The 15,764-nt window shown below is 48.2% G+C and overlaps 1 protein-coding gene across 2 annotated transcripts; it reads left to right on the top strand.

The window, feature by feature from the left end:
• Positions 1 to 861: 861 nt before the first annotated feature.
• On the top strand, positions 862 to 6,598 carry RHOV (ras homolog family member V). Of its 2 annotated transcripts, none has more exons than XM_015864566.2 (3): positions 862 to 1,252; positions 4,135 to 4,193; positions 4,424 to 6,598. In XM_015864566.2, exons 1-3 carry the CDS (start codon positions 1,057 to 1,059, stop codon positions 4,862 to 4,864), a joined length of 696 nt encoding a protein of 231 aa, XP_015720052.1. In that variant the 5' UTR covers positions 862 to 1,056; the 3' UTR covers positions 4,865 to 6,598. The 2 variants fall into 2 exon arrangements, with proteins under 2 accessions (XP_015720052.1, XP_015720053.1); XM_015864567.2 differs by lacking the exon at positions 862 to 1,252 and adding an exon at positions 3,148 to 3,598.
• Positions 6,599 to 15,764: the final 9,166 nt, after the last annotated feature.

Genomic DNA, 15,764 nt, shown 5'->3' with positions numbered 1-15,764 from the left:
GGGGACGTTCTGCTGTTGTCCACTGAACTGACAGCAGAGAGCCTGGCACTGGGAGAGGCTCTCCTGCAGTCAGGTTACTGGAATAAGCAGCTGCTTGCTTCAGCATGACTTGCGTGCACATTTTAGCAGCAACCTCGCTTGCAATACTGCCCTTGTTGTTGTACATATAGAAATTCAAGGCTGTGCTGGTAAAAATGCATAAGAGGGAGATGGAGGAAACTGCTGAAGGAAACTGCAGAGAGAGCCTCCTGCTCAGTGCTGTTCCAGGGAGTTGTGGATTATCTGCAAAGGGTGCACGTTTGGAGGGTGGCACCAGGTCTCTGCAACTGAAGGAGCTCCTGAGCTCCTCTTCCAACTATGAAAAAGCATTTTAGACTGTGCCTACCTTAAGAATCCCTTCTCAAGCCTAGCATTAAGCCATGAAACACCTGGGTAGCTGCTCAGTGTGGTGCACAGTGCAGTGAAATGCCAGCTGGTGAGCTGTTCATCTATGGCTCCTTGCCTGGTGCATGCAGCTTTTCCTTCCTGCGTGTGGTGGACATCGTATAACGACATGGTGGCATCTATTGCCAACCTGAGTTTTGCTCCTCCACGAGGAGACAGCACCACTTTCAGAGCCGATGTTACAATACAAGCAGTGCAAGCACCGATGTTTTCCCCGCAGTGCTTTTTGCTGCTTGGTGGAATAACACGGCGATGCAGCGGTTGCTCTGATGGTGCGGCCACTTGCGACGGCCAATGGCGACGTATTTCTGCCATTCCCATCCTCTACCCCTCCCCGTGCTGACCAGCAGCATCGCAGCTCCATCCCCACCTGCCCCGGGAGCGCTAGTAGCGGAGAGGGGCGGCCGGCCCGGCCCGGAGAGGCGGATCGGGGCGGTCCGGGGCGGGCCTATGGAAATGGAGGCCGGTTTTGGGCTGCGGGCGGCAGGTGTAGTCATGAGGATCGGGTTGAGGCGGGTCGCGAAGGGTGGCCACGTTCGGTAGCAGCGCACCCGGCCGGGCATGGCAGCGGTCCCGCCGTGCCGCAACCCCCTCTGAGCCCCCGCTGCAGCCATGCCCCCCCAGGAGCTGCTGGACTACGCGCCGGCCCTGCGCAGACACAGCCCGCCCCGGGGCAGCGGCCCCGAGCTGGGCATCAAGTGCGTGCTGGTGGGAGATGGGGCCGTGGGCAAGACCAGCCTGGTCGTCAGCTACACCACCAACGGGTACCCCGACGAGTACCAGCCCACCGCCCTCGACACCTTCTCAGGTAGGTGCCCAACTACACGTCTTTGAGGGGTGGCTGTATGGATAAGGAGCTTTCGTGCCTATTTGGTTTGTTAGCTTCAGGGATATCACAGCATTGAACTGCAGGCTTGCTGTCTTCAACTGATATTCAGCAAAACCTCGCCTTTCCCCTCACGGTCATTGAAGTGAGCCTGAAGCAGAGGTTGCAAAAAAAAATTGAACGGCTTTATTAGTCTGTCTAAAAAGACTTCTCTGTTGGCTGATGAGCTCTCATTAGTTTCCCACTTTTGTAAATGCCATCTTTGTGCTTGATCTCCACCCCTCCTTTTTTTCTGGGCCTGGGCTCCAGCTTCTCTTATAAAGCCCAGAAAAATAAAAAGCTGTTCAAAAGATTGTTGATTGTCATCAGATGTGTAGAAACACAGCACTAGGTGATGGTACAGATAGGTAGATTAGAGATGGGCTCAGGTCAGACCAGGAACTAGACTTTCGGTGTGTCATAGTCTCATGGGCTCTCACAGGGATCATTTTCTTTGTCTGACTGTACTCTGAGTTGCTCACTCTTGCACTGGGAATTGCCCATTTGACCCTCTCTGAGAAACAACTCTGCTGCTGTTCGGGGTCCTGCAGACCCTTGGGAACAGTTGCAAGGAGCCCCTCAGGTCCTCCATGAGAACCTCCGTGAGAAGGTTTCTGCTCTCTCTGCTCTCTTCAAGCTCATATGTTTGGTTTGGGCTAAGGGAGGAATTGCCAGGGTCAGGAGACATCGTTAAAAATTTGTCTTCAAAGTCTGGTTTCATCTTATGGGGAGAAGAGCAAAGTGGGAGAATAGAGGAATTTCAATTCCCACTGTTTAGTTGGATAAACTTTACAAAAGTCCGTCCCTGGATTCACAAAGCACAATTCAGGACCCAAACCAGAAATTTCAGCCTAATTTCTCCATCTTTGGGAATACTTGCACCCAAAACTTCCAGTAGAGGTGGGTCGCATGGATTACATCCTAACTCAAATTCTGTCCAGTGGAGAGTAAAGCCAATATGAGCCAAAGAAGGTAATGAGATAGGAGAAAGTGTTGCATTATCAGGGGGTATAGCACCAAGACCGAGACCCAGTTCCACAATCTGGGCGCTGCCTGCTGCTGGATGCACTGCCAGGCTCAGCTGTGCTGAGTGCAGTACATACCCACTGACCTTTCCCCACCAGGCTATCCTGTTCTTCAGGCCCCTTTGCTGTTGTGCCGTGATCCCCTGGGTGTGGACCCGGTGCGGGCGGTAGGTAGAGGCTTGTCACAGAGTTGCTAGAGTAGCTTAGCTTGCAGCAGGCACAAAAAATCCTTGTGCAAGCACTGGCGCAGCAGGTAATGTACATGGTGCCTTTTTTTTCTGAAGGCTGTAAAACCCTTCAGAGATGCTAATTCATTCTCTCAGCACACTCGGGAGGCAGAAGAAACCAGATACTAGAAAGGCAAATGCCCAATGCCTTGAAGATCAAGTCAGCATCTAGCAGGTTCTTTGATCAAGAACAGGTTTCTCTTCCTCCTCTGGGGCAAAGATATGGTAACGATCCAACCGATTCCCAGTCACAAGGAAGCTATGACTTTCAGCTATGCTGCGAGGAGTGGCACTGTGGTGTACGCACCCACCCCTTCATTTTTCCTTCACTCACTGTCTCCCACCCGGTTTCAGTTCACACTTCGTCTGTGCCTCCCTCCTTCTCCCCAGTCTGCTCCCAGGGTGCAGAGCTCTTCTCTGAGAGTTTCTATTGGACTCTCCAGGTCAGTTGTTTCTGTCACTTATGTCACCTGGCTAATTACCTTAGAAATTAAAAAAAAAAGGTTTATCCTATTTCTGTCTTTTATCTTTGCTTTCTTTTTCTAATTTAAAAAAAAAAAAAAAAAAAAAAAAAAAGAAAAAAAAAAGAAAGAAAGAAAAAGGACAATAAAACCTCCTCCTGGGCCCCAGAGAAGCGGTTTAGCTAGCTAGTGTGAAGTGCCAGCTATTGTCACCTTAGCACAGGATGTCTGCCTCCATTCAGCAGAGCACATCCTCATCCACACTGTCAAGACTTGAAAGTGATTGCTAGTTTCCCTGGCATCTTTCTCTCCTTTTCCTCAGTTCCCAGCCAGACTCTGCAGCGTCTGGGCACTTAAACATCTAACAGTTTCATTCCAGATTTCCATTAGAGGTCCTGCCAGCCCTCAGTATGAGTCAGCTGATACCACATGAAGGCTTACTGTGATTAGGGAGTGAAATGGGAGCAGACCTCGCATTTGTAACTCAGCAGTTTTTCAGCATGTGGATAGCCTCTGGAGGGGATTTCACTCGTCACTGCTTCCTTAATAGCTTCTTTATTTCTAAGTTGGTTTTAGGTATTTGCTTTTTCTTATCTGGGGCACTTCTGGAAGCAGATATGTTTTTTAATAGATGGGGAAAATCACCAATAGTTCATTTAGTGAAGACTGATTTGGGCTTCTTCCCTGAGCCAGGAAACTGGAAACAAGTTGCTGAAGTTCTGTTTGTGTTTATTCTTACTCATTTTCTTGGAGAGCAGAACGACAACAGAATGTTTTCAGGGCAACTGTTTGTTGAAGGGTTCTTCTTCCTAAGAAAAAGTTCTTCAGTAATACGAAATTATCCTTTGAAAATACTGGAAAACAGCCCAAAACACATGAGGGATAACCAAATCGGGACATGTATAACAGGTCTCATATTGTTTCCAGTGCAAACTTAAGCTGTTTTAGTGAAGTCTGTGAGGATGCTCGACAGCAAAGACAGGCTGAAGTGACTTTAGGGGTCATTTTTAGTAGGATATAAAATTAAGTACTCCAAGGGGAGAAAAAAAAACCTGTATGTGTGTGTGCTGGAAAACTTCTGTAGTCTTATCCTTATTCTCTTTCTGCTACAGTGCAGGTCCTGGTGGATGGAGCTCCAGTCCGGATCCAGCTGTGGGACACTGCTGGCCAGGTAAGCTCTGTCAGAGGAATGGTCAGCTCTAGTCCTGTGGGACAGGGTTCGTTTGAAGGTTTTTATGAAAGGCAGTACTGGGCAGGAAGGAGATTTGCTAGCCCGGTTGTCAGCCATTCTCTGGTATGGCAGACACAGACTGGTGAATGTCCTAGTTAACGTGTCACTGCAGCATCATGTTCTTAGAGTTCAGTCCAGTGAAGACCTTTTTTCCTCTCCATTCTCTACAGGAGGATTTTGACTGTTTGCGCTCACTTTGTTACCCAGACACTGATGTCTTCCTTGTCTGCTTCAGTGTGGTAAACCCGAGCTCCTTCCAAAACATTACAGAGAAATGGATCCCTGAGATACGAACTCACAACCCCCGGGCTCCAGTGCTCCTAGTGGGTACACAGGCAGACTTGCGGGATGATGTCAATGTCCTCATTAGCCTGGATCGCTACCACGTGAAGCCCGTGCCCCGGCCTCAGGCAGAAGGTCTAGCAGACAAAATCCGGGCGGAAGCCTACCTGGAGTGCTCAGCACTGACCCAGAAGAACCTCAAAGAAGTGTTCGACATGGCCATTGTCAGTGGTGTTGAGCACAAAGCTCGTCAGGAAAAGAAGATGACAGCCAAAGGCATCAAAACTCTCTCCAAGTGCCGCTGGAAGAAGTTCTTCTGCTTTGTCTGAAGCTGCGCTTGGGAAGGGGAGATAAAAGAAACACGTGATGCCAGTATTACTCCACACCTTCTTGGAGTGACTGCTCCTGTGGCCCCAGCGAGGAGGGTATGATAAGCTGCTGGGCTTGGAAACCTGGCTCTTGCTGGGTTACAGCATCCGATGCCTGGGGAACATGAACTGTTGTGCTGGGATGTGGAACGGTCCAGGCAGCTCTACATACTTGCTGGACATGCCTGTAGTGTCCCAGGCTAATGGGAGCCTTTAATACACCAAAACTTAGTACCGCAGAACAGGCAGGTTCCTTACATTGACAAAAATGGCCATTTTTCTGTCCAAAACACTCTTCTGTAGTCCTGACAGAAAGTGAGGAGGGCAGGGGCAGCTACGGGTGACTGTGTTGTGTTCAAATACAGGCTGCTGAGACTGTAAAGCAAGACTTGGGTTTCTCTTCTGATTCTGCTTGCCCAAATAGGGAGACCCTCTTGGCTGGGAAAAAAAGCAGCACTCTTTCTTTAAAGCCCTGTATTCAGAGTGCCCTTGAGAAGGTTTTTCCTAAATAAAGGCCATTAGCAAGCTGAAGAGAAAATGCACTGGGAGCTGCATTGATTCTTTGAGCAAAATGTTCTCTGAAGAGAACTCTGGACTCCACTGAGTGCCAGTGCTGTAGCCCCATTTGAAGAAGCAGTCATGAAATTGGGGACCTGTTATGAAAGGCATTTGTGTGTGTAGCGATTGGAGAGAAAGAACAGGTGAGGAGCAGCCATGCATGGCTCTATCTGCCTAGAAGAGAGCAAACTGTGTCAGTGAAAGGTTTGTAATGCTGCCAAGAGGTGAAATGTGAATGGAAAGCCAGCGTACGTTACAAAAGAAAAAGAGAGAAGGTAGAAAAGGAAGGGAATAAAAGGGAAAAAGGTGAAAGAAGGGAAAATGGATAAGGAAGGAAGAGTGTTAAATGATTGGTGTGATTCTGCTTAACCAGTGAATCCTCCAGGGACTAGTGATGTCAGTTTCAATGTAATGTTGTCCACACTAGAATTCTGAATCAAAAGGAGGGATCTGAAGAGAGAGAGTTCCTCTTGGCCAGTAAAGTTCTCTGTTACAAACCTAGGCAGGAGAATAGCGTTTTTTACCTCATGCTGTCCTTCCTGACGTTGCTGAACAGGAATGGAGGTCTCAGGTCTTCTTTCTGTTGTGCTTTCCTTTCTCAAGGATCACAGCTTGATCTGCTGAAACCAAAAGCAAAGGGAACTCGTGAAGTTCCTGTCAGAGACAGACATTTGCTATGTTTGCTTCATTGCCCATTCCCTGCCAGAACACTGTCTGGGTCCAGCGAGGGATCCAAAGAAATTGAGAGAGCACAAAGACAGCAGCTAGAGGTGAGGTGTCCTACACATCTCTAGACACTTATTGAACAAAGCTCTCAGTAACCATATATCCCTGTATGCATCTCTTACCTGTACAGGCACCTGTGCTTCAGTTTGCCTGTTGGGTCTGTATGCATTTCTTTAACCTGTGAAAGCAAGGATTCAGATGTGATCTGCTGCACTGTCCTTGTACAAAGCTAACCCACAGGTACAAAGAACAGCAGCTTTGCCCCATGCTGGGGAGAGCAAGCAAACATTGTACTGCAGTAACTTGGTATAAACAGGGATTCTTTCATTCTGGAAAAGAAACTGTACTGAGAGCTGCTTTCTTCCTCTGTGTGTCAAATATTTGTTTAAATAAACGTATTTTTTAAATGTCTGCAATTTGTGTTCATGAATTTGTCAGTGCAAAGTAAGCTTGGATTACAGATAGTGGAAGAGCTAATTCCATTTTACTGACAGTAGGGTAAGGGGGGAATTGCCTCATTTCTCCCTTGTAAAGTTAGGGACTCAGCAGGGGTAAAAATCCCTTCCCTCCCCATCACTGAAAGCCTTCAAGATCCTCCTGTGGTCTCAATTAATGTTCCTCTCCTTAAGCAGCTGCTCAGGATGGAGGTTGCTGAAGGGACAACAAATAATGCCCCTCCTTCAGCCATCAGCCAGGGACTGGTCTGGAGGGCCTCAGACAAGCCCAAATAGAACTTGCACTTGGAACCCTAATAACAGCTTGTTGCTCTGTCATTAGGCTGGTGGGTAATTTTGTCACTGAACTCACTTAAAATCTGGTAGTTGAGCACTAGCAAGTGCTTAAGGAAGTACTGAAAAGTTTGCCTCTACAACACCAAAACTATCCTAGAAGTTCACAGCACCATGGAGGGCTCCTGTCTGTCTGCATCTGGGGCTCAAATGATAAAAGAAAAAGAAAGAAACATGGTGGAGCACAGGTAACGAGAACATAAAGATGCAGAAACTGGAACAGGGAATTACTGCTGATAAGTGGAGCCAGCTTTGCAGCTTCCCAGCATTCAAGCTCCCAGAGGGACCTGTGAATGGAAACAGCAGGAAAGTGTGAATTAACTTCTCACGGAATGAGTCATTCCACTGAGCCATATCCTGTCATGTGCACAATAAGCACACTAAAACTCACTGAAACCCGCAAACTCAGCCCAGCTCCTGGGAGGGGTGGTGGTGAAGCTCTTATTAAATGGAGCCCCAGGTGGCTTTGCTAGGACAAAGAGAGCTCTGGTACAGTTCAGGCTTGTTTCTGTGTCCCAGTACTGCTTGACCAACCTGTATTTTCAGATGATGCTGAGAGCACAGCATGGTTCCTAGGAGACTGTTGCTAATACAAACCACCCCACCAAGCTGGAATAAGCTAGCCAAGCATGATTCCATACAACCATTGCTTACCTGAGACAAGAAGGGACCTCTATTCAACCTGATTTGTAAAATGACCAGTACTAAGTGCTATCAATAGCACATGTAGAGTAGAGGCTCAAGTACCCTTCTTACTTCAGTTTCTGACTCAGATGCTGGTTGACAAGCTCCTGCCCATCAGAGGGCTCCTACTGGCATAGCCAATGCCACAACTCCAGCACAGGCAAATACTACATCACATAACTCCATATGAAGCCCCAGTAGAGCTCTCTGATGCTAGTGATGGAAGGCATGTGAAGAAGACTGGGGCCTTTTTTTCCTTTCTCTGTATGTAGCACATCTTAAATGGGCTCAGCTGTGCCAAGATCCCAGCTGGCAATGCTTTCCTGAGCTTCCACTAAACCCTGACAAGGAATTAATCCCCAAAATAATACCAAGTTTCATCTGACTCAACCCAGCCTCCTTCCCAGAGCCAGAAGGGCAAGTCTCAAAGGTTCCTTCGGGAGAGCTTGAAGCCCTCTAGGTTACACCCTACTTACTATGAAAGAACAGGCTGATTTCTGACCAGGAGCTGACATGAGCCCAGCTGTGGGGGCAATCAGAGCCTGGAGCCCAACTGAAATGTAATCACAAGAACACTGCACCCTCCCCCTTTCCTGAGAGAGTATGACTGTGTTAACTCCCTTACCACCTTTTTAAATGCACCTCAGGTGCTAACTAGCTTTTTCATCAAGTTGCTTAATGGATTACACTTGAAGCAATCATTTACAGTTTGGAAGTGGGGGCCAGTTTGACTTTTTCCACCTGTATTTTGGCCTGCTTTGTGCTGCTTACAGATGTTGGCTCTCCTTTGCATTGTTGTCTCTCTCAGAGCCAAACTAAATCATGCTTTGGTGCATCCAGGTGATAGAGTGTTTATACACAAAGAAACCACTCATCTTTAATCAGACAGCTCCAAAGCTGACCCCCCTGTGCTGGGAAATGCTGCTCAAGCCCCAGCTCTCTGTGTGCATCTGCTCCCCGAGGAGGAATCTCAGGGCTGGCCCAGCCAGCACCTGGGCCTCCTGGAAGCTGCTTACTCACGCATCTGCTGAGTCCAGCCCTGGGCTCTTCGTTCCCACCATATAAACACAGCATTGTACTTGCAAAGACCTATTGCACAAGAGAGCAGGGTATGTTTCAACGTATCCCTGAGACAGGTTCCCTTGGCTGCCGTACCACGTGATGCCCATTCCCAGGGTGACACCATGCCCTTTCCAGCTCTGGGACCCAGCCACTAAGCACCCAAACTTGCCTGACTTGTTCTGGGAGAGCAGGAGGAGATGTGGGTCCCATCCTCCCCCTCCGTCCCCTCACCCCCAGCGCTGCCCCTGGGGCAGTGTTGTGAACTGAAATACACCGGTTTCTGCTGCTGCAGAGGAACATCAGGTGTGGGAAATCTGGCTCGGGGACAAGTTTCACCACGAGTCACTGAGCCAGGCTTTTCTTTCCCATGAGATAATCTTGGGCGGGGCAGACAATCGCTTTAAATTAAAATACAATGAAAATACATGGGCTTCCCAGGGCTTAGGGTAAATCTTTCTTTCCTTGTTTTCTCAGAAAGCGAGCCAGGCTCTGCTGCAACCTCCTGCAGGCCTGCAGCATGGACAGCAGTGCTGCACGGAGGAGCCAGGCTGAGGCTGTATGCCCACCACACCTGCAGCAAGTTGCAGGAGGCATCCTGCAAGGCCAAGGCTGTGCTAGGACAGCTCAGCCTGCTGTGGAGGCACCTATGTAACCCCGCAGAGGAAGAGGGATATGGCAAGTGGGGCTGCTGAATCCCTTTCTTGCAGCATGCCCCTTGTGTGTGTGTCCTGCAGGTCATGTGGCTGCTGGCATGGCAGATCTGCTTCTCAGCTGTGATCAGAGACAGGCTGTCATGGGCTGAGGACTACCACCATGGTGCTGTCACTGCATGAGCTTAACCACTTTGAGACCCACAGCCCTGGAGCCTGTGTTACTTTCCTATTTGGAGGCATACGCTGCAGCAGGGCCCATCGTGAGAGGACTCGGCTCTTCTGGCAGAGGTTGGGTCCCTGCGGGGTAAGACGGGAGAAAGAGGCTGGGAAAATGCTGCTTGAGCAGCACACATGAGCTCGAGGCAGTATTGCAGAGCATGGGCTGTTCTCCTGCTGGGAGCCCCGGGTCCCTGCAGCGGGCTGGGAGGCAGGAGGAGCACCAGGGCATGGGCAGAGCTTCAGAAAGTGCGCATTCATCTTCCCTGCCAGTAAGGCAGAAAGCGCCCGGGGTAGGATGATGACGCACCGCACACCTGAGATCGTTTTCATGGGAATAGACCCGTGAGAGACAGCGAGAGGAAGAGCCGGGGAAACTCTCCCAGCACTTCAGCCGGTGTCAGCATTCACAGAGCAGATTTCACAAGATAAACAAAAGCCTTTAATAACCACACACCGGAGAGAGGCTTTGAAACCCGGTGCAATCCCTGCCAGGAGAGCAGAGCAGCAGAGTCCCTGCACAGCACCAGGGCCACCACCAGCAAGAGCCTGGGTGGCCGTGGAGAAAAAGGCCCTACAAACACCCGAACATCCTCATCCTAGTGTGGATACCCAAGCTGTGCACTCAGCCGTGGGTAATAACATGCATAGTGCTATATATAGTGTCCATGAATATTCATGCCCTGTGCTAAGGGGTTTTAATAAGATGGAGCAGATGAAAGATGTCATCCACCCTGGAATATTATATGGGCAGCAGCGTGTAATCTTGAAGGGAGGGGAGGTGAGGATGTGTTATGCTATGATATCTTCTGTAGGGTTTTACTTTTCTGTAAGCCAAATAGATTTGTAGAATAATGAGTTATCAGCATATAACTGAAAAACCTTAAATGTACAAGACTCCTCTCAAAAGATGCTAAGCCTGAAATACAGGGATTAACCAGTAAAATACACCTATACCCTGGGAGGAGCATCCTGAAACATCTGCTTATTTGCCCTACAGTACCAGTAAGAACAGGGGAACAGAGCTCCTGTCTTTCCTTGCTATGGGTATATTCCCTGTCTCCAAACATCTCTTTTCAGATGATAAAAGTACTGTGGTGGGTGCTGGAAGAGAGCAAAAGTCTAAATCTGCTTTTAGTCATCAGAAATTTGGAAGTGCTAACTCAGGCTTTAACATCATTCCCCTGTGTGGCTTTGGACAAACAACTTTCTCTCTTCCACTTGAACAAGGGAGCTCCCTCCCCTCTGTGGTATGTGATACAGGTTTATTAAACTGGCTTTCATGGGGTGCCAAAGCACACAAAGGGTTATTGCCAGGAACATCACAACATTTCTCCTCTCATTTCTCAAAAAGGGACAAAAGCCCTGAGATGTGTACAGACACTGACCATCTGGAATCGTCTTTCATGAATTCAGTAGATTTGGGAAACCAAACAGTCCGATCACAGCTCCAGCTCTTGGGTTCAGGTAATCGAGGAGGAAAGACAGAATTCCTTTAAAGCAAACATCTCCAACCTTCAGAGGCGGTGAAGGAAACCTGAAACTGCATGTTCTGGAAAACAGGGAATGTTCTGAGCAGGGAACAGTACGGTCCAGGGCCCAGCCTTCCTCAGTCCTCATCCAGGTGGTCAGCTGGTGAAGGGACAACTTGCTTCTGCTAAGCGCTGAGCTCACTTACGCTGCCCTTCAGTATTTTATTGGCACCCGCCTGAAGTCTTTGGCCACAGCTGTGGTCTAAATAGTTACAGAAGGGAAGAGGGGCCAGCATGAACATTCCAATATCACAAATATGACTCCATGGTGAGCATTAGTTGCTCTTCCTCAACCTCCTCTCTGTACTTGAAGGAGCGTAACAGTAGGAAGAGATCAAGTCCAGCTCTCAACCCTCTGTTCTAGAGCATGGCTTTGCTGGCAATCAAAAACTACATCTCAGCTCAATTTTCTTCCCACACTTGGCCGTACTCTAGTCTTAACCCCATCTCAGAGACATGTCAGTCCTTTCATATCCTCACTGAAGTTCACAGAGATTTGCCAGCAATAATCAGAGACAATTACCTCTGCATCTTTAGGCAGGGATATCAGACCTGAGCTGAGGGTGACTCACAGCAAAATCACTTCCCCATGTGAGGTTCTTCCAGACATCCTTTTTGCCCTGAGACCTCAGCGCCTTTGGTCATTCTGCACTTGGGAAACTCTCCAGGCATGGAGCAAGTCCCAGCTGCTACCCAGTCCATTTATTTCACATCCCTGTCTTTTCACCTCATCTGATGGAACTGAGAATATGGTGAGAATATGGTTACAAGCTGGCTGTTTCACCTTTTTTTTTTTTTTTTTTTTTTTTGTATTTTTTTTTAGATGAGTTTTTTCCAATGAATTTTATGGTGAAACAATACTGTCTTGGTGAGCATGTTATGCAGTGCAGACAGAGGCTGATGGACCACAGATCCATTCTCAACAATCACTGTGGATGAACCATGAAGCAACCCAACCACACTGACCACTTCTGACTTGGACACCTCCAGGATTCCCATCTTCTTGATGAGAGGAAATGAGCCACCCCTCCATCCCTTGCAGCTCTGAGCTTAGATGTCACTGCTTCTCTCTTTCTCCTCTTCCCCTCAAAGCAGTCCACCAGCCAGGACAGATTTATGTTATTCAGTGATAACCTGAAGGTGCTGCCTGTAGCTCTGCCTTCAGGGTGCAAATACACGGGGCTTCTCTTCCAGGTTTGCATTGGGAAGGAAGCAATTGACTGAAAATAAACTATGTCTCAGCAAATACAGGGCAGTCATTAAGGGATAATATAATTCAGAAAGTTTTACAGCCTCTCCAGGTACCTCAGCTGGGGTGAAACTTGTCTCATCAGTGCTGACTAAACAGAATATGACTGATTTAAACAAAGCTTTTCTCTGCAAAATAGACACGGCTCTGGCTGCAGGGAGGGCTGCCCAGTCATACTGTAGGTCACTGACTGCCAGGCTGCAGCAAAAGCAGCATGGTGAACACTCTGAGATGCCAGGGCCTGGCCAGGTGGTGGGTCATGGCCCAGAGTTGTCTACATCCTGCTGAGAGCAGGAAGGCTGTGAGTGTCAGTATCAAGGGAAGGCAGGAAAATGAGGCAAAAAAGCAAGTGTCTCCTTCACACTCAGGACAATTTGGCTGGCATTTTCCTTTTTGAGAAAATTTGTTGTCATCTTCTTAAACATTCATCTTGAAAGATGGACAATGCCCTCCTTACTGGTAGGAATTACCTCTGTAATTGTCCCTCTGAAGAGGACAGAGGCACAAAAAGCTGGCTTGTCCGACAGGGCAAGCCTTTCCATCACAGCAAATCACTGTGGTACGTAACACACTGCAACACTGTTTTGGTCCCCGTTGTTCCTTTGCATAAAAGTCTTTGAACTAGAGTTAGTAATTATGGAAGCCACGCTGCAGACAGCTCCTCAGCCACAGATATGTTTATCAGCAAAGCATCAACCTGCCTGGCTTCCCAGAGGTGGAGATGGCATGGGGTCATGCTTGCATCAGCTCATCAGCCCTGCAGAGATGGGATGATCTCTTGCTTTTGTCTCTGTGAAGCAGACAGCATCAGTGGAGTTCCCATTACTGATTTAGATAGCTGCCCAGATTCAGCAGGGGCAACACACCAGGCTTTAAAGGTGTTGGAAAGGTGGAGGAGTACTTCCTGCCACTTTTAGGAGGTTGAAAACAAGGGGGCTTTTAAGTTTAATGAGAAAACAGATCTAGCTAAGTTAAAATAGGTGTTGTCACAAAAATGCAAAGGTTTGCTTTACTCTCACCTTCCCTGAACTTTGGCTGAGTGCTGAGTGCCTGGGTATGGACCAGGCAAAATGGAAGACAGGTAGGAAAGGAGAAGATGATTCCTTAGTCACAGAGCCTGCAGGTTTTGGAGAGGTTTTCAGCTGGATTACTATGAGGACAAACCCCTCCCCTTGAAGACAGAGCATGTCTTGTTTATGAAAACAGTCGACAAAGTTGAAGAAAACAGAAGGTAAGTGGACATGAGTTAGGAGGCTCTTCCAGCCCTGCATACAGGGTAACAAGCAGTTTCAAAGGACTGCCGTACCTTACAATTACCATCAGGCCATGGACGGTTCCTGAGCTTTGCTCAGCTCTAACACTCATCTCTACGAGAAATTGACCTTTCTACATGCAGTGTGTATTACTTCACTCTAACTGCGTCACAGACAAGCATAGACTTGGTCAGGAACCAAACACAGTTTGTGTCATTGCTAGCTCCCAGTAGCCAGTTTTAAGAAGCATCATAGCAGCATCATAAATAGGGACTGAGCCTCACATCCATCAGGTTTTTTTTCTGGAAAATCTAAGAAGGTAGCTAGTTTCCTTACTGCTAGGTTTGGGATAAGGACTCTGCCCCCATTAGAGTCAGACCAATAAGAACTGGCCTCAGACACTGGGATGGGAACACAGCACCCTAGCAGATAGCCCCAAAGGCATGACATGAAGGCAGCAGGATTTTTCATCACAGAAATGTGGCCAGCTGAGCTCTGGACACAGCAAATCTCTCTGCTCCCAGGAGATGAAAGACATCTTGGAGAGGAGTTTGGTGGCTCAGTGTTTACATGTGGGTCTGAGCAGCTGCAGGGCAAGGCAACCTGTGACAGCAGGCAGAGAACAAGAGCCACATCGTGGCTCAGCAGGTACCTACAGCTGCCTTCTTTCCCACATTCTGGCTTAAGCATAATCCCAAGTCAACATCAGATTTCACCAGAATCAAACAGAGATCTCCATGGGGGCTTTCTGCCATCCCTGTCCCAGAGTAGCAATAACACACAGAGGGATGCAGTGAGGTTTTGTGAGGAGAGACATCTTTAGGCTTCATCAGCTTTGCTGTAAAGCAGAATGGAGATGGATGAGAAGTGGATGAGAAGTCAGCTAGACTGTACTTCCACACAGATGCTGAGCATCACGCATTTATACTGGAGTGCAGGTCTCAATTAGATACACTTAGATAAGGACATATCACTATCAAAAATTTAGCTCTAAGACTGAAGATGCTTCTCTTGTAATTAGAGCCATCATTGTTTTCACAGCAGAGGCACATCTTCATTCAAGAGGGCTCCCATTATGCTTTCTGCAAAGCAAAAGTGTCCCACATCAGGCACTGCATGGTGCCAAAATCTCCTCAGTGGTTCAAAAATGTCTTACTGCTTCCTTTCCTGACATCATCATGCCCTGTGCAGAAAGGGTGTGGGGGACGTTCAGAGAGGCACACTCCCTGTGTGACCAGAGAATGATGTTCTCTGGCTGCCTGGTGCTGCTATATTTGGGCTATACCACATGGCTCCAGACATCTTGCAATGCATATCAGAAGTCCCACCCACCTTTAAAGAAAAAAAAAGACACAAAAGAAGGGAGTGCTGAGAGTCAAACAAAGGTAGAGTTTATGGGAAAGTGGAGAGGGGTGGGGGGGGAGCAGGCACAAGGAATAGGAAGTCAGGCTTTGAGCAAGCCCTGTCATGTTGCAGGGACCTGCTCTACCTGCCCTCCGTGTGACCGCAGCCCTGCCTGCCTGCTGCAAGAGGAGCACAGCATGGCAAGAAGGGATCTGCTGGTTGGGATGTTCCTGTAGAGCCGATGCACCTGGCAGTGAGTGTGTCAGTGCCTTGCTGAAGGTACACATGTGTGTGTCAGGTGGCTCTAGAGAGGAAATGAATGTTTATGGGTGATGTTGCCTACTGGGCTTAGGAAGCTGGCTGTGGGATGGTGACAGAAGACAGTTCAGTCATCTCTGACCTACAGGCACATATGGTTGCTGAAAGAGACCAGGCATATTCACAAGTAATCACAGCTTATCCTCCATTCCCCTTTTTATAGAAATGAACAACCCCAATACCCATAGCATCCACCTTTCTCCAGTCCTGCAGAGCACAAGTTCATGGCCAAGCTCTGAGCTCAGTGACAAGAGCCAGCACTCAACAAAAAGTAACTACTTAGGAACACTGGACCTTCTCTTTGTCACAGCAGAAGCAGCAGACTCCAAAGACAACTGCAAGCTGAATTTAAGCATTCTGCATTTCATTAGAATCACCAAGGGTAGAAAAGACCTCTAAGATCATCCAGTCCAACTGTTCACCTATCACCAATACTTCCCATTGAACCATCTCCTTCAGCAGAACATCTAAATGTTTC

Source organism: Coturnix japonica, chromosome 5 (genome assembly GCF_001577835.2).
Source record: "Coturnix japonica isolate 7356 chromosome 5, Coturnix japonica 2.1, whole genome shotgun sequence".
Lineage (NCBI taxonomy): Eukaryota > Metazoa > Chordata > Aves > Galliformes > Phasianidae > Coturnix > Coturnix japonica.
Note: the sequence above shows the minus strand (reverse complement) of the source record. Positions and strands in the feature narration are given on the sequence as shown.

Excerpts from the sequence above, each read along its gene's own strand:
- RHOV (XM_015864566.2), top strand. The coding sequence starts at position 1,057 with ATGCCCCCCCAGGAGCTGCTGGACTACGCGCCGGCCCTGCGCAGACAC. Across the intron at positions 1,253-4,134 it reads CGCCCTCGACACCTTCTCAG|TGCAGGTCCTGGTGGATGGA; the intron begins GTAGGTGCCCAA and ends TTTCTGCTACAG. Across the intron at positions 4,194-4,423 it reads TGTGGGACACTGCTGGCCAG|GAGGATTTTGACTGTTTGCG; the intron begins GTAAGCTCTGTC and ends CATTCTCTACAG.